We start from the raw sequence: 21595 nt of genomic DNA on the forward strand, positions 1-21595 counted from the left end.
AATCTGATTGCAATGTAGACACAGAGGCAATAATAATTAATACAGATAGTTTTATCTTAATTCCTAATCTGGGAGACAATTTTTTTCATGTTAAACTTTAAATTTACATGGGAGGCAGTTCAGTTATGCATTCCCTTAGAATACTTTGATCTGTGAGAATGTTAAACATACACAAAACAGAGTTCCGTGGGATCCACAGAGCATAGAGATAAACACATGGAGCTTTCTCTTCCAGAATATCTTCATCATCTGACCATCAAAGCAGGTGTTCACTCACCTAAGCAACAGGCTTATACATATTTAATAGCCTTGCCAACTCAGTATCTTGAAAATGCAACCTCTGCTAATTCAATACTGTTATACTGTATAGCAAGGCATCATTTACACTGGATCATTAAAAGGAGATTTAAAAAAATACTTTTCTTCTAAGAAAAATGGGATGAACACATAATTCTTTGCACAAAACATTAGAAAATACTGTGATATTTTATTATTAAAAATGCTGCTGAAAAGTTTATACATATGTGTCCAGCCATATATATCTTCTATCATTACTTAAGGCAAAAACAAAAAATTGCAAAACAATAACAAGAGAAACCATTAAACCCTGCGTGCCTCTTAAGGTCAAGACTATAAGCCTGGGAAAGTTCTTGTTTTCTTTTCTTTGCCAAGTGTATTTTGTTATCATTATTATAGAATTCTATGAAGATTCTATAAATCTTGTCCATTTATGAATCATACATCAATTCAGATGTATAAAATTATTAAATTGACTTGATCATAATTATTTTTAAAAGCTAAAATCATTCACTTACAGGAACTTTTTTACCCAAATGTCACAAGCCTGACACATTACTGTACATATTGCTAGCAGAAGACAATTGGAAGTACTAAACAAATACTGTAATTCACATTACAAATATACCCAACTGGTTATGATGCCAACCATCACTGCCTTTTTTTAGAGTCATGAACTACTGCATCTCAGCTGAGGCAATACATAGGTTGTGGAAATGGCCTGGTAAAGAGTCAGCTTTAATAAACATTATGGGATGGATCAGTGAAGAAGAAATTTTTCCATTTGCTACTTGATGCAGATTGGGACTGTTGCTTCAACACTTTCTAATCTGTATAACATATCTGTCTTCTTATGTATAAAACATGATAGGTCATATGATGCACTTTTACTGTATTAAATCTCTTTTCATTTCTCTCAGAACCCACTTCTCTACCATGCACACACAGCAAGGAGTTGTGCAGAGCCCACAGATTTTGATATAATTGTCTACAATATCATTTCATGGGCTGGCTATTCCAAAGTGTTTTATCACAAAGGTAGAAGGCATCTTGTGTTAGGTTCTGTATGGGACAGACAATATGATGGTGCCGTGCCCAGATTGGTACTGAAATAAAAATACAAAATACATCTGGGATAGTCATGTTCAAGTGCAGAGCAACTTTGTTCAAATATCTTTGGTTACTATCTCTTGATGATGCAGTCACTTTCTAAAGACAAAATATAAACAACCTTCATCAGTTAATAACTCATGTCTAGCTTTTCACACTTGAATCGGCTGTTTAAATGAAACTGCTGAGCCCCTTGTGTGATGGATCTGTTTTGCCCTTAGTTCCCCAGTTAAGGGAGGGCAGGGGAGAATAATAATTTAACCTTTTACTGACAATGAAGCTGTCCAGAATTTTCATATAAATTCACACAGAGCACTTTTAGCTACCTCTCTTTTTAGCTCTCAACAATATTGATTGGTTTTGTTACTGCTATATAATTAACCAGCAAAAATAGAGTTTTCAGACAGGTGCACTCTTGATCACAATAACGGGATACTGGGTGAAAAAGCTCTTTTCATACTGATCAGTCATGACCTTTCCACTTTTAAAAAACCAAACAAACCACCCCACCCCCTTTCCTCTGTCAAATTTCATTTTTCCTCTGTTTGGCAAAGCTGAGTGGGTGCTTCCTCAGCAAAAGCTCTTCTGCAGCTGCTGGTGAATATAGAGTTAGATTTCCTCACAAAAGACTGACCAAGAGGCAGGTTTTCTTTGCGTTTGTCAGGGTACTAGATTGTGAAGCAAGTCTTCCTAATGTATTAAAATAACCAAGAACTACAAAACTGGACTCATTGTATTGTTGTTTCTTTGCTCAATTCAACAAGCTTAAAACAATAATCGTGATTTCCATTTTCTGATCCATCTCTGTGTTGCAATTTAATGAAGGCTAACACAAAAATAAAAGGAAAAGAAAAGAAAAAAAATCTAAAAACCAACTGTCTCCTAAGAATGCTTTAACATGCACGTCTGTAACCTGTAAGGGAAAATACGCAGGTCACACAGACAACTGTATTCTGTGTATGACACCATGTCCTCCTATAAATGAAACATGTTAGAAAAACCTCATGTCTTTGTTCACCACTAGTAATTAAGAAGAAAATCCTCCTTTTGGTCTGGAGGAAACAGAGGTGATATGACTAACGTATATACACATAGGTCACAACTGAAAGCACAATTTCTAAAAGTTCTTTTCAAACTGAAAACGTCAATAAAAGCTTATTTTTTTAAACTCACAGCTATGTACACTTTTTACAAAGTTTCTTTAAATATAGTTCAGGCTGGCAAGTCATCTCTTTGCACAGAACTATACGTATTTTACTGCATAGTCCTCTTATTTTTAATAATAAAATCCTATTTCCCCCTTATGGTTACAGCTTCTTATGCTGGATAAAAGCCCACGGTGATGTCTTTGTTTTAAGAAGGGCCATTCATGGTATGGCAGATAAAGAACTGGTGTGGTTTTTTTTGTTTTTTTTTTAATTTCATATATTAAAAAAAACTGTACAGTCACTGGCTCTGTGTTCCAGAAGATTCTGCTTCTGTTTGTTACTCTCAAAACATCTTTTCAAGTGATTTCTTCTGGCATCAACTTTCAATCAAAGCGGCTGAGATCTTAAAGCAGTATCATAACAGCAATATACATGTTTCACATTTCACAGGGTTTGAAGCTGATCTTTAATATCAGAGAGTTTCTATGGGAAGGATCAGTAAGAAAATAAGGACTGCCCTTCGTGTTTACTTTTTGTTGTTGTTTTTTAACAAGTTGTTCAATGGTGAATGCTCTTTCCTCTACTTCTTTTTCTTCCAAGTGGCTTGTGGGGTAAGAGGGGGAAATGGCAGAGCTATACCCTAGTGGTGGAATGTCCATGGGGTAAATTAGTACTGTTTTGTCCTCCACTGAAGGTGTTGAAAGTATGCAAAGGTTGCATTCCTGTTAATGTATTTGGAATCATGGTTATGGTGTTGGGTGTCATTAGCGGAATGTCATCTGGGGACCTCCTCAAAGTAAGGGTGTAGTCAGGTGGGCAGGTTAGTCTCAGAGTGTCGTGTGCCTGCAGCGATTCACACTCGTGGTCATGCTCTAGCTGTTTCATCTGCAATGACATAATCTCTTCATTTTGTATGTGCGCTATATCATTGGTTGTGTTCCTCTGGGGGCTGGGGCGCCTGTGTGTCTCGTGACGTCGCTTGTCTTTCTTGTAATACAATGCAGCAAAAGCTAAAATGTTGAGGAATAACAAGGATGCCCCCACTGCGATGGTGACACTCAGCTCTGTGGAGTAATCTCGCTTGTTTTCTATCAGGACAGTTGTATCCTCTGGGGCTGTTTTGTGGGTGTCCTTTGAATGTTTAGGATTGTTGGCTGGTGTCATTGCTGGGCGTTTTGTCGCTGGCCACAACTTTCCAGGGGAACGTCTGGTGACATAAGGAAACGAGGTCATATCAGGAGGTGGCACCTTAGTTGTTGTGGAAACATATTGAAATATTTCATTTAAGTTGTGCAAGTGTGGTACAAGTTCCAACCAGAAGGCGACTTTTGTTGCTCGATAGTGATCCCGAACTCGGGGTTTCAGGCCAATGTGCAGATAGAGCTGGTCTTTAGGGTTATACTTAGACCAGGCCACTTCTTCAAAACGGTTGGGTTTTGTATGGATGAACTTTGTGTCCTGTGGAACAGGCTGGTTTGGATCTCTACAACAGTAAAAAAAAAAAAACAATATTACACTCAATCAAGAAATGAACTCTGTTTTATCTGACAATAATTAAAAGAAAGTGAAGACAGTTAGGTAAATGTAACCCTGCAGCGATGCCATTAAAAACCCCCCAAAACATTTACTAAACAGGAAATATGAGATATTACAGTAGTTCCCTATATATAGAATAGAAAATAGGACCTGATCTTACTCCCTGTGAAATCAGCTGAAGTTTTGGCACTGGCTTCAAGGATTAGGCACTAAAGATGAATTTTTGAGAGGTACTGAGCACCTGCAGCAGTGGCAGTTGTAGGTGCTCAGGATGTCTCAAGATTTGACTTTCACTTCAGGGTATCAGTTAGAACTGTGTAGTTGTTAAAGATTAATTGTTAATGGCAACCAGACTCCGGCTGCAATGGAACTATTACGAAGATATATCAGCTAAGGCTCTGTCTACTGCTTTTAATTTGGTATATAATAATAATGTATATGGTAGATAACAATTAATAATGTTGGCATATATTAACTTCAAACCATTGTGACATAGGACTAACACATAACCGAGAAAAAAAACTAATTATTTATATATATTCATTGCTTTATGCTACTATTAGCCCTCCTTTTCACCAAACACATGAGGGAAAAGCTTTGTATTGACATGAGTCAAATCTTTCTATAATTTGCATTAAGGAATTACTATTTGTGAGTACAGTGTGTTAAACACTACTAAATATAGCATTGCAGGCTTTGACCCTATCCAAACTTCTTAGGGTAGGGGCGGGGAGGGAAATCAGTACTAGTCCAACTACTTTTACAGGAGCTCTGAGCTAATCCCTAAGGGGACAATATTAAATCTGATCAGCCCAACATTTAAATTTGTATTTCTACCATCTTTCCAGTGTTATATTTTTAACATCATCTGATATTAACAAAAACTTTAAAAATATATTGACCATTCAGTATAAATCTGTTCATATTTGACTTTTTAAAAATGAAATATCTTCCTTTAAATTAGCAGGGGGAAATTAAAATTAAAATAACCAAAAACAATAATAAGTTGAATCTGCACAAACCCTTTAGCAATAACATTCATGTTACTTCCTTTGAAACATGAACGCTATATCTAAGTATAACAGCTAGTTAGATATTCCATTTGGGGGTGGGGGTGGGGGGGGGATTCAGCCTTCAGAGGGCAAAGAATATTGTCTGTGCTTTATAATATATCATACTAAAGTATATAATGTATCTTCTATGCAATATACTGACATTTCTTTTCTCCATTCCCATATGTATTAGTTTATCCTTTTCAAAAATCAATGTAATCTTTTTTCTTTTTCTTCTAATGTGCTCTTATCTATGTTCCAGGAATTCCCTCATCCAATATTACAGTTTTAAAAGCATTTTTGTTTTCTTTTTTTAAATGCCCATGAGATAATTAAATATTACCACGGTTCTTTTGTTGTTCAAAAACCGTTATTCCTTAGTGCTAGATCTACATTGGCATTTAGCTTTAATAATCTAAAGATGCTTCTATTCACCTGTTTACCAGGGGGAATTTACCCTTGAATTCAATCAAATAAAATACAATTTAAAAAATTATTCTTAATCTAATTTTGTTTTGTTTTTGCAAATTATTCTGTACCACATGCCTGCCATCTGCTGAAGATATATGTTGGGTATTCCAGACGTTTTTAGATTTTATTCTTTTAAGTAATATCTACGAGCACAATTTGATCCCATATTATTACTCCTTGTCTGAAACTAAGGTAGAGCTTTCCCTTTCCAGGCAATACTGCCAGAGATTTCAATGTGCTGCTACTCTGAGGAATTCTAACATGTATTTGAAAAGGAAATAAAGTATTCCTTTCGTTCTCAAAGAACAGAGAGGAGGATTTGGCAAATCCAGACAAGTAGGCATTGGCTTGATGCAATATATCTACTACAGTACTTTTGGACACAAGACAAGAATTCTAAAACCTGGATCAACTTACATAGATTATAAAAGCACAAGTCATTTCCCCCCATTAGAAACTCAAAAGCCTGGAACAGCTATAGCAGGAAATTAGTGTCATATTTTCTATTCTCTTTCTTAAGCACACGCTGTTCCAATTCATAGCCCTAAAAATCCTGGGCCATGTTCTGTAGCATAGGTATTAAGCCAACGGATGCAAGTTAGTTGTGCTCAAAGAACTAAACCCAAGGGACATGAGAGCACTTCATGAAAATTTCATGAAACACAGGATCAGGATCATGGGCTGGATACATTTACTATTATTCTTCCACTCCATTCCACCTTCTATGTATGTAAATGAAGACACATTATTTTTATGTGACAATACTGTAAAGTGAAATCCTGACCCCTCTGAAGTTAATGGAAATTTTGTCATTGAATTCAAACGAGCCAGGATTTTCCCCATAAAATGCCTAAATGCCAGCAAGATGGACTACTTTACCTCATAGTGTCATTTCTGAGGTAATGTTATCATTGTGCAAGTGACTGCAGAATGCTGACCATGGTTACAGCAAAGATTTAAAAAAAAAACCCACTCAGCTAAGCTGGCATGTTTTTAGATTTCACTAACCATCCCTTCCCTCACCCCTTCACATACCACAAAGAGCTAGATTGTGTGTTTAGTAAAGGGAAAACTCCTATACCATCCCCCAACTCCGAATGCAAAGGGTTGGAGAGTGTGTAGGGGAGTAGAGCCCCACTCTGTAGGAACTCCTTACATGCCAGTGTGAAGGAGTATGGGTTGGGGATGGAAGATCTGTTGATATACTCTTGCCAATATCGTAAAATAGTCTGAAATAACCTTTGTGAAGCTATTCCATAGGCTTGGATGGGGGACATAATATCACACATGTGAATAGCTCATGGATCTGTTGGCTTCACCTGGCAATTAGCCATTCACTTGACTTTGGACCTTTCACTTGGCATTGTCCTTCCACTTCCTGTTTTGTAATTTTAGCCTTTCAATTGACCTTTTGGCCTATAGACATTCTGGAAACTCATGCGTGTCTTTATGAAACAAAGAAAACTACTGGAATGCTTCCTGAATAATGCAGCTATTAATGTAATAAAAGAAGAACAATGCTTTTCTGTGTTTCTATACATTCTCCAGCCAAGCTCTCAGAACACTCCAATGAATTTTGGTTTACAACACCCCTCTGAGTTAATGGTAAGTTAGTATTAGTATCCCCGGTGGGGAAAGAGAGGCACAGGCAGGCCAAGTGACTTGCTCAAAGTTACATACAAAGTCTGTGACAAAGCTGGGAATTCCTGGTTCCCAATCTTGTGCTTTAGCCTAGACACCATTCTTCTTTTCCTATAATTGCTAGAATATAATTATTGATCAGTGTTTGCTCTCTACTAATGATGCTTATTTTTAAGTGTTTTCACTCTAAATTTGCTCTACACCTGAAATGTTCTCAAAGTGAATGTCTGCCACCAAAGTACATTCAGGTCAGTATCTGGGAATAGTCTATCTTGTATCATCTAGCCATTTTCCTTGAGGCACTGACTCAAACTGTGGACCTTTCCAGAGAGGGAAATCACAGAGAATTCATCCACCACTCTCTTCCACTTTCCTTCTTTGTGAGCTGTGACTCCTGCCATTATGCCCCAGTTATATACGGTAGCTCAGTGATGCCCAGCCTATAGTTCTTGATGCACAGCTCTTCAAAGTGTCTACATGCAGCTTGCTTCTCAAGTGTCAATCTTTGCAATGATGTGGTGGCTGATTCAGGAGCAAAATAATAACACATGCACATAAGTTGAAGCTCTGGCAGCCAGTTAAGATAACGGAAGGCGTCACAATGAAACACTACTGAATGTCTCTAGGTATTAACACCAGTAGAATGAGAATTCTGCAGGGAGCCCCATCTCTCGCTGAGCTCTACATAATGCTGCTCAAATTGTAACCTTTATCTAACAGTTTTCATGAATATGTTAACTGTTACTTATCATAATAAACTTAGGACAGGCACTTTTGTATTCTAAATATGTTTCATTCTTTTGTGGCACTTTGTGACTTTGCTGGATGACAAAATGGATTTCTGCAACTGAAGTTCAGTGCCACTGTTGCAATTGCACATGCACTGCAAAAATACTGCACTCTCTTTGTTAATAGAAAGGCAAAAGGCACCCTTGAGAGTGTACTTCCTCTCAACAATGAGTTTTGCTGCAAGTGGGTGTGTGTAAAAGAGTTTACTTTTTACACTTCTGATTTTTCCCGTGCAATCTCTTAATAATATTGACTTCTGATAGCTATTGTGTCTATTTATGAAACCAAAACAATAGTGATTGTACTTTATTTCAATAACACAGACCTGGAATCAACCAATATCTTCAAACAAAGAGAGAAATAAAATATTAGAGAGCAAGCAATATACAAATCTCCTGTAAGAAATAGTGAAGATTTGAATTCAAAATAAACTATAATTGATAGAAGGAATTGAAATCTGAGGATCTTATAATGGAAAGTGTCAGGCCACCTTAATAATAGGCATCACTACCAGTTCTGCCTATAAACAGAGAGATCTAGGGTTTAGGGAAAGTATTTTACTATTATTTTTCTGCAGAGACCTATTACACAAAATGTTCAGTAGGGAAATCAGTGTCTTTTCCCTTAGGCCTGTGTAGCCGGGCTCACCCCTGCCAGGACACTCTCCTGTGACCAACCAACTATGTTACAGTCAAATCCCACTTCAAATTTCCCCTACATTTCCCAGGGCTGACTGAGCTTTCCAACTTCACTACAGAGAATGGTCACCTCCTTTCATAGAATCATAGGGTCAGAATCATCTAGCCTAATCCCCTGCCAAGATGCCAACACAGAGGGGGCTATCCAGCCTCCTTTTGAAAACCTCCAGCAAAGGAGCTACCAAGGCAGTCTTTTCCATTGTCTTACTCTTCATACAGTTAGAAAGATTTCCATGAGATTTAATCTAAATCTGCTATGCTGTAGTCTGAACTCATAACCAGTTATCCTGCCCCCTGTAGCAAAAGAGAACAACTTTTCCCAAACTTTTCTGTAGCAGCCTTTCAAGTATTGGAAGACCACTATCATATTCCTTCTTAATCTTCTCTTTTCTAAACTAAACATACCCAGTTCCTTCAGCCTTTGCTTGTATAGCTTCCATTCCATCCCTTTGATCATCTTTGTTGCTCACCTCTGGATCCTTTCCAGTTTCTCTACATCTTTTCTAGTGACCTAAACTGGACATGGTACTCCAGCTGAGGCCTTCCCAGAGGTGAGTAGAATGGTTCCCTTTGCCCAGGAAAGGAACAATGTCCCTCTCAGAAACCAAATCAAGCCTTGGTTTCAGGCACAACTTCTTAGTACAATTTCAACATTCAGAAAATCCCCAGGTAAAAGGGCACCAGGTCCATGGAGGGACACAGGGGCCAGAGGACAAGTGGATCACTGGCCTGCAGAGGGCACTCCAAAGCTGAATCGAGCTAATTCCCAGAAGTCACCAGCAGGAGGCGCCGCAGGGGTGAGTCCACTCATCTACAAGGAGGCACTAAATTTTTTCATTAGTGTTCTTGTTCATTAGTATTCTTGAGCAAAACGTGTTATGAAATTGTAACCATAGAAAAATCCCTGTGTGGGTCAGGGGGATTGAAGACTGTTTACTGACCACAGTCCCTGTTGGAGTTGGAGTGATCTCTGGTATGCTTATTAGATGTGTGTAGGTTGCTGTATTTCTTTTCATTTTTTCTCTGTAATGCTTTTAACTTAAGAATAAAAGTGCTTGCTTAGAAAGAGCTGTGCGGTAACTTAACTATGGGCAATTACAGTGTGTATAGGCTCTGAGGAGAAGGCAAAGCAGATCTGCTTAAGCAGTTTGACTTACTAGGGAATTCACAGTGTAGTGAGGGAACTGAGTAGCCTGGAAGTACCTGGTCAGGAGGGAGGGAGATGCGTGTCTCCACTCAAAAGAGGTGATGGCTGAGGAGCCAGAAGCATGAAAGTAGGTGTTCTATGGTGGACCACAGAGAGGGAAATAAAGGTGTAGACTATGACAAGATCACCTTACAACAATTCCTTTGCCTTCTATCCCACTCCCACTGTTCTTACAGTGGGAGGATGTGATAAAGCCTGAATGATATGACCGATTCCTTTAACATGGTAAATTGGAATTCTGATTGTACAAGGACAGCAGGATGAAGCCATAAAACAGATCTTAAAGAAAACCTCATGCAAACAGTTTTATATATATATATATATATATATATATATATATATATATTATACTGTGTAAGTTAGTTAACATAATATTTAATTGTGATCCCCCAAACAAAGCTTCTTGCATATATTCCACAATGCATTTTCCGCCCCGCCCCCCCCCACTATTTTTAAGGGATGTCTTTAGTAAGAGAGAGCTTTGGTGAGTAGATTCAGAGGCCAAGATGATGATGAATGAAGGCTAAAAACTATAGTCTTAGCACTGAAAGGGAAATGGACCATCAGAAAATTGCAATTTCCAAGTGTTCATTTCAAGCATGAGCCATTCAACACTAAACAGTCACTTTATTTGTCACTTTTTGTTTTCTAGCTTCAGTTACTGACTTCAAAGTAAAACACAATAAAAGTACAGTGCCTTTCGCTGTGTCTTTGACACCTAGTGATTTTACAGTATTGACCTGCCCTCCAAACCTAGCCTTGGCAGTAGACCCATTAAACAGTGTGTGTGTGTTTTAAGCAGCAGGTGGTGTGTGTCAATTAGAAGCTCAGCACAGCCCTTCTGAGCTCTGCACTAACTGAGCAGTAATTGTACAGTAAGGTCCTAGATACTGCCTCAGTGTGAGAGTCTTCCAGGACTGGAAGGAGTGTCAGAAGTATTTTTTTTTTCAAACAGGCTGCAGTTTTAATGTTTATGGTTCAGCTATAGAGAAACCTGCAGTGTTATAGTCTCACAGTGAATAGATTTTCAATATTTATTGCCATGGGCACAAAAACAAAGCAGCCAAATAATATCAGGATAAAGCAGGAAAACAGTGACTGAAAAAGAAAAATCTGAAACATATAAGGTGCTTCTGATGTATTAGGCCTGATTGCACACCTGGAATCCAAATTGTATGTGGGAGGGTGGGTAGGAGACTAGTTACCTAAAATAGGTCCCTATATAATCTCAGTTTGAGGTTTTATAGCCTACAAGATGCTATTTTTCCCTGCCACAGGAAATTCTCCTTTTCATTTCAGTTGGATGTGTTGGAGGTGCAGAGCAAATATAGTCATAGAGCTTAAGATTCCATTTACCCGCCAAGGAATTTCTTGTTCTAAAAGATGGAGTCTATGGAGTAACATTGGGGTTTCTGTTAAAACAAAACAAAGAAGTTCCCCTTCTGCAGGACACCTGGAATTTTATAGTACAGGGCTCACTTATAATCCATTTTTCAGACTGCTTGTAAAGGAGAGAATCCACAATGGAATAGATCTTGTATTTCAGTCTCATTTCCATTTACTAAGCATATTATCAGTTGGGTGCTTTGGAAATGATTAATGACCCTTCCGAAGCATTGCTGCAGTCTTTAGGAGGTACAGTATGAATGTAAGTCCACAGCCGGAGGACTGGGCAATGGTATGCATATTCTGCTAAAATCAGCTCTCCAGCAGCAGTGCGTAGGAACTGCTTGAAATTATGAGTAATGGTGACAGATGGAGCAGTGAAGAGCTCTTCTAAGGCTTAAATAAACACAAAACACTGACTTGTTTGCATTCTATGGAAATAATAATAATATAATTATAAATAATAACTACACAGAGAAGGTCTTGACATCCTACATAATAATTCCCCTGAAGGATTTTTCTACGGGTCTGAATCCTTAGATGTATGTGGGCTGTTTTATCCACACTAATAGAAATCTAATCATCGAAAAAATCTGTCTCTGAGCCCTGTCAGAAGTTCATGCAATGCAGCAGTCAGTATAGCGCACCATCATATAGATTACACAGTCAGTTAAGTCAGTTTTCCCCTGAGCAGTCCAACCTTCTTGTTGCCGTATATTGTTGCCAGAGACACCTTAAATATTGTATCACCTATTCACTGTCACCACAATACTGCACAATCCACACATACAAAAACACCTGTTTGTCTAGTGAACATTGCTACAAAAGGTTTTCTCTTGTCTTAGGCAGCAAAGCGACCTGTATGAAGCATTTTATTTTTTACTCAGTTCATGCTCCACATTAAGACTGCAAAAATTGCTTTCCCCAGAATGTCATTTGGATTCATTAAAGACCGTCAGTGCTGCTAAGCTGTTGAGTGTTAGAACACTAGGCATCTCTGATGAACCTTTCCTATATTGCTGCAGACTGTTCACTGCACTGCAGTAGAGTTGCAGTTTCAGGAAACCAATCCTGAATGTTCATTGGAAAGATTTACAGTGCCATGAGTAGCTATATTTTAATTTAGTACCAAAGAGTAAAAGTTAACAAAAACAGCCTTTGTTTTTTAACTAAAATACTGAAATATTCTTTAAAAGAATGCTACAGGAAGAAGGCTTAGTACACAGGATTTATTAATAGCCTCTTAGATTAAGTTGCTTTGAAGGTCCTTTCTTCAGTGTTTATGTATGTAATATCTGCACAAGATTGATGTCTTTCTATGTTCTAGTAACCAGCCTTTTAAAATCCTTCCCCCGCACCTAAACAGATTTGTGTGAGACTTTTCTTGATTACTAGATTCTAGTAAATTAACTTTTATTCCATTTCTGACTCCCAAAGAGAAAAATCTTCCCAATGGACATCTTCCTGACCCACTTCTCCAATATGTTCCCTTCCCTTTATGAAAAACTAGAGAATTTCTTAGTGAATAAGTATGATCTACGTCACAATTTCTTCTTGCAGTAAAAAAGACAATTCCTCTGATCTGCAGCATGTTGCTGAGCTCTTTTGACTTCAAGGACATTTACCTTTTTACTAATTGCCCCACTTTAATGGAAAGTACAATACATCATTCTTCACATATAACTAGTTTAATAGAGAAAATATTAGTTTAAACATATATTTAATATAAATAAGCCCTTTTTACAGCAGTATTCTGCATTAGCGATTCCAATTAGTGCTGTAACTCTATTGTAAGATGCATCATTTGGGACCATTACAGTGGAATACTTCATAGGACTGAAAAAGGCTATAAGATGCAAAACATACCCAGTTTTGGCGAAATTTGTCCAGTATGTCATAACTACTGCACTGAGCATGACGTCATTTTTGGAGAAGTTGCAGTTGAACAATTCGGTGGGACCAATCATGGGAATGCCAAACACATAAGGAACTTCATCACCATGCGCTGAATCAGCCCAGCTTGGTTTCATTTCACTTTGGCAGTGGTGATAAAATGCATAGAAATATGTTGGAGAGCCATACTGGGCATGCAGGTCAGCTGTAGCAACAGCTGGGGCAACCCACTGGTGGTCAGTAAACAGAGCTACCAGGGTCTTCCTTCGTGTTTCAGGGTTTTCCTTATCTGCCCAGTCAGTGTACATGAATTTAATGGTCTCCCGGAGTGTATCCTTCCCTTCTGGATAGCCATACAGATTGTCCACAAAATTGGAGACGGAAAAGTCAAAGTCATTTGGGGAAACGCCATCTTCGTTGTCCACAATGCCATCCACAAATTTTAAGCCTTCCCCTTGGTTCACACCTAGCATTATGTCATAGTTAAGGAACTCTCCCTGCTCCATTAGAATCTGAGGGTCATCTGGAATCACATCCCCATCAATCACAGGCCCAAAGGCAATGTGGTACGTGGCTGGAGTGATGGTCTGCTGAATGAGTTCTTTGTAGTTCTTATTACGAAGGCATTCAACTAAGTCGGTGGTATCCAGCATGTCGCAGCCCACTTTATCTGCCAATATCCGAGTGTATTTGGCAGGCTGGTAGTTCACTGCCCAGCTGGACAGGGCCGTTCCACTCTGTATGATTGCCTTTTGGAATAAACCTGCAGGTGCAAATTGTTTAAATGCAAATGAAATTACATATAAAAATGCTGCTTTTACTAAGCAAAGAATACTTTGATTGTATGATACTGAAAGGATGCAGATTCCTGTATTTCAGTTCTATTTCCACTGATTTAACTTTTTAAATTTAATTTAATTTAAATCTCTTCCTTTTCACTGTAGCTCTTAATAGACTTCTAGATAAAATCTCCCTGGTTCTTGATGGTCATACATATAAAGCATGAAAGTTTTAGGTTAGTATTTCAAGGACAAAATATATTTTTCACAATAACCCTACACTTTTAAGAAAAATACCCCAGTTTTAGCACAGTGGTAGTTCTTTAACATTTTTAATCTTTGAAGGAGTGCCAGTTACAAACAATCATATTCTCTTCTGCATGTAAATGACTCACATAAATATGCTCTTCACTAGTTTAAAGGTCAAAGGAAAATTATGCACTCTTTTTTTCCCCTTTCACAGAATAAAGGCATCATATAATTTGAAAAAAAAATATGCTCAGCTGAAAACTGTTTAATAGGCTTGATTTCCAGGATCCTTCTGCACTGACATCATTTTCCATTACCTGCTTACATATATTTTCCTGCTATCATTGACTATTCTGATAAATTAGAATATATTTGCATTTTTCTGAAAGGATTTGAAAATACTGGGCCAGATTCACCTGGTGCATTCTGGTTGCTTTGCTATTCTCCGATGTGCAGAGCAACCAGAGACCTGAATTTAATGCTGCTGTGTGCCATCAGAGTGTAGCAAAGCAGTTGAAGCATACCAGTGAATCTTCCCCGTAAGTTTTTCTGTTTGCTTAGCTGGGTTGCTTAGTTTGCTGGTGGGAACACTGAAATGTCCTATTTGAGTATCCAACCTAAAATGTCTTGGCCAAAGTGTGTACACAGACTACAAAGCACTTACATACTGTGGATGATTTGTGAAATAGAAATGACTAAGACAGAAGTTAGCTCCAAGTACCCAGAAGCATATCTGGTGAAAACTGACTGTGAATAATACACCTGATGATTATTACTTACTGCACAAATTACAGAATGTCAAGGCTGTGATCAGCAAAGATTTTCATCACTCCATCTGTTTGCTTTTGGCATAGTTTATAGCCCAGTTTTACTCATTATGCCCTATTTGTACCAATATGTGCAATAATTTTATGTACTTTCAAATAAAGCATGCTTGCTATAATATCTGCTACAATTATCCCCTGCTAGATAGTTTTATCCTATAGATCCCTCTGTATGTTGAAGCAGGGGGAGGAGCAAGGAGGCAGAAACAGATCAAAGATTTTAGAGAACTGTGGGCTTTTTCTAATTTTTTTGTACAGTATTATTGATCATAATTACTGGAATCTTTTTGTAGAGCTATTCAATACCTGCATTGTACATTAGTGCATTTTTATTCAGGGGCCAAAAGCCTTGCAGCTCAAACTTTTATTACAGCCCCGTAGGAGCTTTACGTGCATATGGAATGCAGGATGAGACTCTATATATGTGAGGCTTCCTCTTTTTTGTACAAAATTGCCTTGTGTTAAGACATTAAAATGTATGCCTGATGTGCACAGACAGGCATCTTACAAATAAAAAAAGAAGGCTCACTGCCCCATTTTAGTTCAAGTAGGACAGACAATTGATGGAAAAGAAAATGGAAAATTTTAATATAGACCAGACAGTTTAGATTTCCTGGGGAGCACTTTTAAATGTAAATTTATAATTTAAGTTTTATTTTTTATTTCATGCCATAGTAAAAAGCATAATGTAGGTTTACTAAGTATCAGCTGGAATACTGACCACTATGTATTTCATTTAAGTTGTTGGTATATAATTCTGAGTTTCTACTTGATGGTGTCAATTGCCTTGCATTTCAGTTTAAAAAAAATTGCACTCGGTTTTAAAGGGTCCCTTTTTACTTTTATTTTACCAAGAGGATTGTTACCTTCTGAATAGTGAGATAGTGTTAGCAAACTAACACAGGATGCTCCTGCTCCGGATCCAAAAATAGTAACTCTTTTTGGGTCTCCTCCAAAGGATCCAATATTTTCTTCAATCCATCGTAAAGCTTGGATTTGGTCAAGCAATCCATAATTGCCTTTTGCAGCTTGGTCTCCAGTACTTAGAAAACCTAAAAGGCAAAAGAGATAATTTTAGTTCACCAGCCACAGAATTAGCTATGAGGTATCCACATATTCACAACACATATTCCCTTCTTTTCTCCTTCTATTTATTTTTATGAAAGGTCATAGTCCTAACTAAATGTCTTCAATGCAAACGTTAAAACCACAGAACATTTTCCCTTTACAGTAGACACCATGTGTAGTGGCAAAAAAAAAAAAATCATTTCTTTTTTTCAGAATAACCCAATATCCAACAAGCAATGTAAGTTGAAGGTTTCACAAATTTGATAAATCTTTATGTGAGTAACATAAAAAATCCCTCATCCAAATGTTCTTATTGTACTGTGCATCCACAACACACAGGAAGAATTAGGATATCAGTTCTTTCATTGAGGACAATGATCCCTTGCACATTCATTTAGATTCCTTTTGGCATTGACCAAAATAGTCCAGCACTGAGCAGTTCTGCAATTTATAATCTTTGTACAGTACAGAGACAAGTATGTGGCAACAGTTAAAATAAATGAAATATAAGTAAAAAAAAATTGAAAACCCTAACAAAAATTACACTCAATCCAATTCTACAAAGGATATTTACAAAAAAAGATAGCAGCCATTCAACTCTGAGCATCCAGACTTCATCTGAACAAATCGGATTCCAAATCCTTCCTTGGAGATGTTATGAAAAGTTGTTTTGCTATTTTTTTCACCCCCTATACCATAGTTATTAGATTTTAGAAATAAAGCATGCCACATTTGCTACTTGTCTTGCAACTTAGAATAACATGAACTAAAAAAATAAGACTCTGATTAGTTTTGCATTTCTAACACCAGCTTACTCGAAGCATCATATTAACCCATGCTGACTGGAACAATTTGGATTCTAAACTATGCACTATGTCTATATTACCATGGATAGTCATTCATTGTTTTAAAAAAAAATTGCAGAGCGCTTATCCTAACGTGACTGGAGATCAGAATTCTAGAATGAACACTTTAGAACAGCTCAACATTTTCAAATGGACACCATAGATTTAACACTACCTTACATCAATTCAAAACTGTTCTGAGTTTAAAAAAGAGTAACATATTGCTATTTCTAAGCCAATAATCAGGGCCTCTTCAGACAATGCTGCCGAATGAGGGTCACAAACCACTGGGGGGCCATTGCTCAGGGACTGATTGAAATGATGAACATTCACCACTTATGATCCAGAGCCCCCTTGGAGTGAGATAAGAGTTGCTGTCTGCTGATAGAGAGCTCTGTAGAGAAATTTGAGGCCCCTAGGGAAAAAATACACACCAGTTTTGGACACATTCCCCATTAGGCTCATCCTGTGGATCTAAAACTTTTGGTCATATGATATGGCAGAGCTGAGGAGGATAAGTAATTCTACTGAATCTTGGGCTTTGCAAACATGGCCCATTTGAACTGCTTTGTCAAGAGAGCACAGATATGTTTGTCGTGGCTCTGGTTGTTACTTAAGTGTCCAGAAGATACTTCTAAATACACACAGCTAGAATCATAACAACAACAACAACAGCACAATAAATTAGACAACAAATGGCAGTGTTTAAACTCAGTAGCACTTGTCACAGTCTATAGTAAAAGCAATATCACATAACATCCTTGAGAGGAATACATTTCAAACAAGGGACAAAACTCCAGATTTAGGATATGTAATTTGAATTAGGCTGTCATAAAGGCTGACAATGCTAAAGCAAGATTAACTACAATTTAGTTAAATGCACTCTCACTTAAATCACTTTCTGATATTTAATTAGCAATTACTAATTAGTATTTAATGCCAACAAGTGCTTTATAAGCACTTGCATTCATTTAACAGTTGCTCTAATTTCCTACAAAATGAATCATACTGTCTGTCAGGGTTCCTTCTCCACTCTGAATTCTGGGGTACAGATGTGGGGATCCGCATGAAAGACCTCCTAAGCTTATTTTTACCAGCTTAGGTTAAAACTTTCCCAAGGCACAAATTCCACCTTGTCCTTGAATAGTATGCCACACCACCAAATGATTTAGACAAAAAATCAGGGAAAGGACCACTTGGAGTCCTATTCCCCCAAAATATTCCCCCAAGCCCTACACCCCCTTTCCTGGGGAAGCTTGAGAATAATATCCTCACCAATTGGTACAGGTGAACACAGACCCAAACCCTTGGATCTTAAGAACAATGAAAAATCAATCAGGTTCTTAAAAGAAGAATTTTAATTAAAGAAAAGGTAAAAGAAACACCTCTGTAAAATCAGGATGGTAAATACTTTACAGGATAACAAAAGATTAAAAATCACAGAGGATTTCCCCTCTAGGCAAAACTGTAAAGTTACAAAAACAGGGATAAACCTCCCTCCTAGCAGAGGGAAAATTCACAAAATACAACAAAAGATAATCTAATGCATTTCTTTGCTATTACTTACTATTTCTGCAATATTAGATGCTTAGTTCAGATATGGCTTAGGGAGATGTGTTTTCCCTGCCCTGGTTCCTTGCTGACTCCGAGAGAACAAAGAAACCCCAAACCCAAAACCTTCCCCCACAGATTTGAAAGTATCTTCTCCCCTTATTGGTCCTTTTGGTCAGGTGCCGACCAGGTTATCTGAGTTTCTTAACCCTTTACAGGTAAGGAGGGATTTTATGCTACCCTTAGTTGTATGTTTATGACACTATCATTGTTAAAAAAGATCCTTTCATGTGGGCTTACTTATGAAAACTTTACTCAGGACAGGCATGGAAGTTATAAAAGTAGCACTATCTTTTCTTTTCCATTTAACACTTAAGAAAGAACCTATTAATCCATAAATGCCAGAACAATTTTTTCCACACCGGTCTGGTTCTTTTTCCACACCCCTTTATTATCTTTTTTGGGTTTGTCAAGCAAAGAATAAATCTTGCTGGTTTTGTTTCTGCAGTCCATTGCAAAGTCTCTATAATATTCTGTAATTTATAAGCCTTTATTAAATCAGAACTATGACCTCCCTGGGACAACGTGACTATTGTAACCTTTAAAACAGCAAGGTAATTCATATGCAGAGCCCAAATACATTTTAGTTCTCCTAGCAGCATCAAGTTAAATCTGGTTCATCTCTGTGATTTTGAATTCCTTCTACATGTACTGAAAGGAGACTGAATGAAACTGTCATCAATGAATATCTGATGTTTAACATATAAAGATTTTTTTTTTTTCAATAGTTCGCTGCTGATCCTCATTAACTGAAAGAGCAAGGCTTCTAAATTTAAAAACTAATCATCAAGGCAAAATGGCAACCCCATACGACACAAAATGAATGAATACATATGTCTTCTCTTGGTGAGGATATCTGTCCTTCCATGCTTTGAATACCAGATCATAATATTTGCCCAAAGCCATTTTTAGGTTCAGGGCAAAGGTTTATCTGTTTGCACGGAAATACATAGACCAGCTTGGTTCCTTCGGTGTGGGCTAGTCTATAGATTTCAGAGGGATAAAGTAAAGTGTCCCTAAATACTCCTTACCATAAATGACTGTGCTTTTGTTTCAAAGATGGGAATTTACAGTGGACTTTCAGGAATCTGGTATATTTTTAAAATGCATTTTGATTTTTTTCCTAGTTGCTTTATGACTCTTTTAAAAAGACACTCTATGGGGTTTAGAATACTATGGGTTGGAATTTTTGACAGAATATGGAGGCTGGAACTTTGCAAGGTTTGCTCATCCCTATTAATGAAACAGATGGTTGGAGTGTCTAAAGCTCAGAATAATAAACACAGAGCTCCTTTCATTTAAAGGCACAGAAAGAAAACAAACTGTAATATTCAGTTCCTGTTTTCACTACTGTTTCCCCCCACCCTCTAAACCATGACTTCATTAAAAATAAAAAAGTCTCCCATATAATTCCAGGATAACGGGAAGAGAACATAAAGACCCATTGTGATTTGTTATACTATGCAAATTGCAACTGCACACAGTATCACATTTCTCAACCTCTTTTTTTTAAAAACAACAAATATAAATACATCTCAATGGTCATTATAGTAAAACTGCTTTAAAAGAAGGCTTCTGATTTTAGATAAATTAAGTTTTCAGCTGTAATTTCTTTGGCTCTGCTATGCTTCTGTGAATGGGAAAAATTTTTCTTTAACATACCAGTGGAGCAGGAATCAAGAAGGCAAAATAATATATTATTAGGGGAAAAGATTGGGATTTTTCTGCTTCCATAAACTTTTAAAATGAATGTACTGGGTACTTAGACCCATTCTGTCTGTTTTGCTCCATTTTATTGGTGCAGTGCAACCACAAAGCCATGTCAAACAGTTCCTTGGGGATTCAGGTAGTTGTACAGATGGCATACATATCTCTATAATAACCTCTCCAACCCATTATAACTGGGACATGGCAAAGGCAAAGGAAGTGTGGCTGGGAGTGCTTCTGCCAGAATGACCCCCTTAGGCAGAGGTCCCCAATTTGTGGGTGCTGAGGAAAGTTCGGGGGGTGCAGCTGGGGCCCAGGCCATACTCCATGGGAGGCAGAGAGGGAGCGCCACTCTGCTCTGTGTCTGGACCCGGCTCCAGCTCCGCGCCCGGGGTCCCAGCTGCTGACCCCGCACCTGGGGCTCTGCTCCCGGCCCCGGCTGCCAGTCTCACACCTGGGGCCTTGGCTGCTGGCCCCATGCTCCAGGTTCCAGCCTCTGTCTCCTCACACCTGTCCGTATCCCCTGCTCCTGGCCCCAGCCCCAAGGAGTATGTTGGGGGGGGCATGGACACTACAGGGGTACAAGGGGGCATGAGGTAAAACATTTGGGGACCACTTACCTTAGGGCATTGGCAGCTGGTTGCAATTGGGGAAGTCTGCAGGGGTTTTACCACTAATAAAGTTTGTGGATAAACACAAAGCTTAGGAGACTAGTAAATAGACAGAGCAATCTGGATCACTTGGTAAGCTGTGTGAAAGCAAACACTATGTGTTTTAATACAGTCAAATGTGAAAACTATATTATATATCTAGGAACAGAGAATGTAAATCATATTTATAGAATAGGAAAGTCTATTCAGAGAAGAAGTGACTCTGAAAAAGGCTTGGGGGACATGGTGAATTATCAGCTGAGCATGAGCTTGCAAAGCAATACTGTAGTCAAAATGGCTAATGCCATCCTGGGGGATCTCAAGTAAGAGAAGGGAAGTTATCTGACACCAGTGCAATTGCTACTCGAATACTGTGCCCAGTTCTAGTGTCCACAATTCAAGAAGGATGTTGATAAATTGGAGAGGTTTCAGAGAAGAGTCACAAGAATAATTAAAGTATTGGAAAACATGCCTTGACTCCAGGAATTTAGTCTATTTAGCTTATCAAAGGAAAGGTTAAGGATTGACTTGATCACAGTCTATAACTCCATACATGGGGAACAGTAATTTGAAAATGGGTTCTTCTAGCTAGCGGACAAAGGTATAACAAGATCCAATGGCTAGAAGTTGAAGC

At 38.0% G+C, this 21595-nt stretch overlaps 1 protein-coding gene across 2 annotated transcripts in view; it reads right to left on the bottom strand.

Annotated features, from left to right (window-relative positions):
* Nucleotides 1-1275: 1275 nt before the first annotated feature.
* The window catches only part of NLGN4X (neuroligin 4 X-linked), a 278777-nt gene continuing 258457 nt past the window's right edge, over nt 1276-21595 (bottom strand). For both annotated transcript variants that reach the window (XM_039520922.1, XM_039520921.1), the window contains 3 exons: nt 15947-16132; nt 13202-13991; nt 1276-4038 (listed from right to left, as the gene is read on the bottom strand). In XM_039520922.1, coding sequence (XP_039376856.1) covers nt 3189-4038; nt 13202-13991; nt 15947-16132 — 1826 coding nt within the window. In that variant the 3' untranslated portion in view covers nt 1276-3188. The remainder of the gene's footprint in view (nt 4039-13201; nt 13992-15946; nt 16133-21595) is intronic.

The sequence above is a fragment of the Mauremys reevesii genome, linkage group 1, assembly GCF_016161935.1.
Source record: "Mauremys reevesii isolate NIE-2019 linkage group 1, ASM1616193v1, whole genome shotgun sequence".
Taxonomy (NCBI): domain Eukaryota; kingdom Metazoa; phylum Chordata; order Testudines; family Geoemydidae; genus Mauremys; species Mauremys reevesii.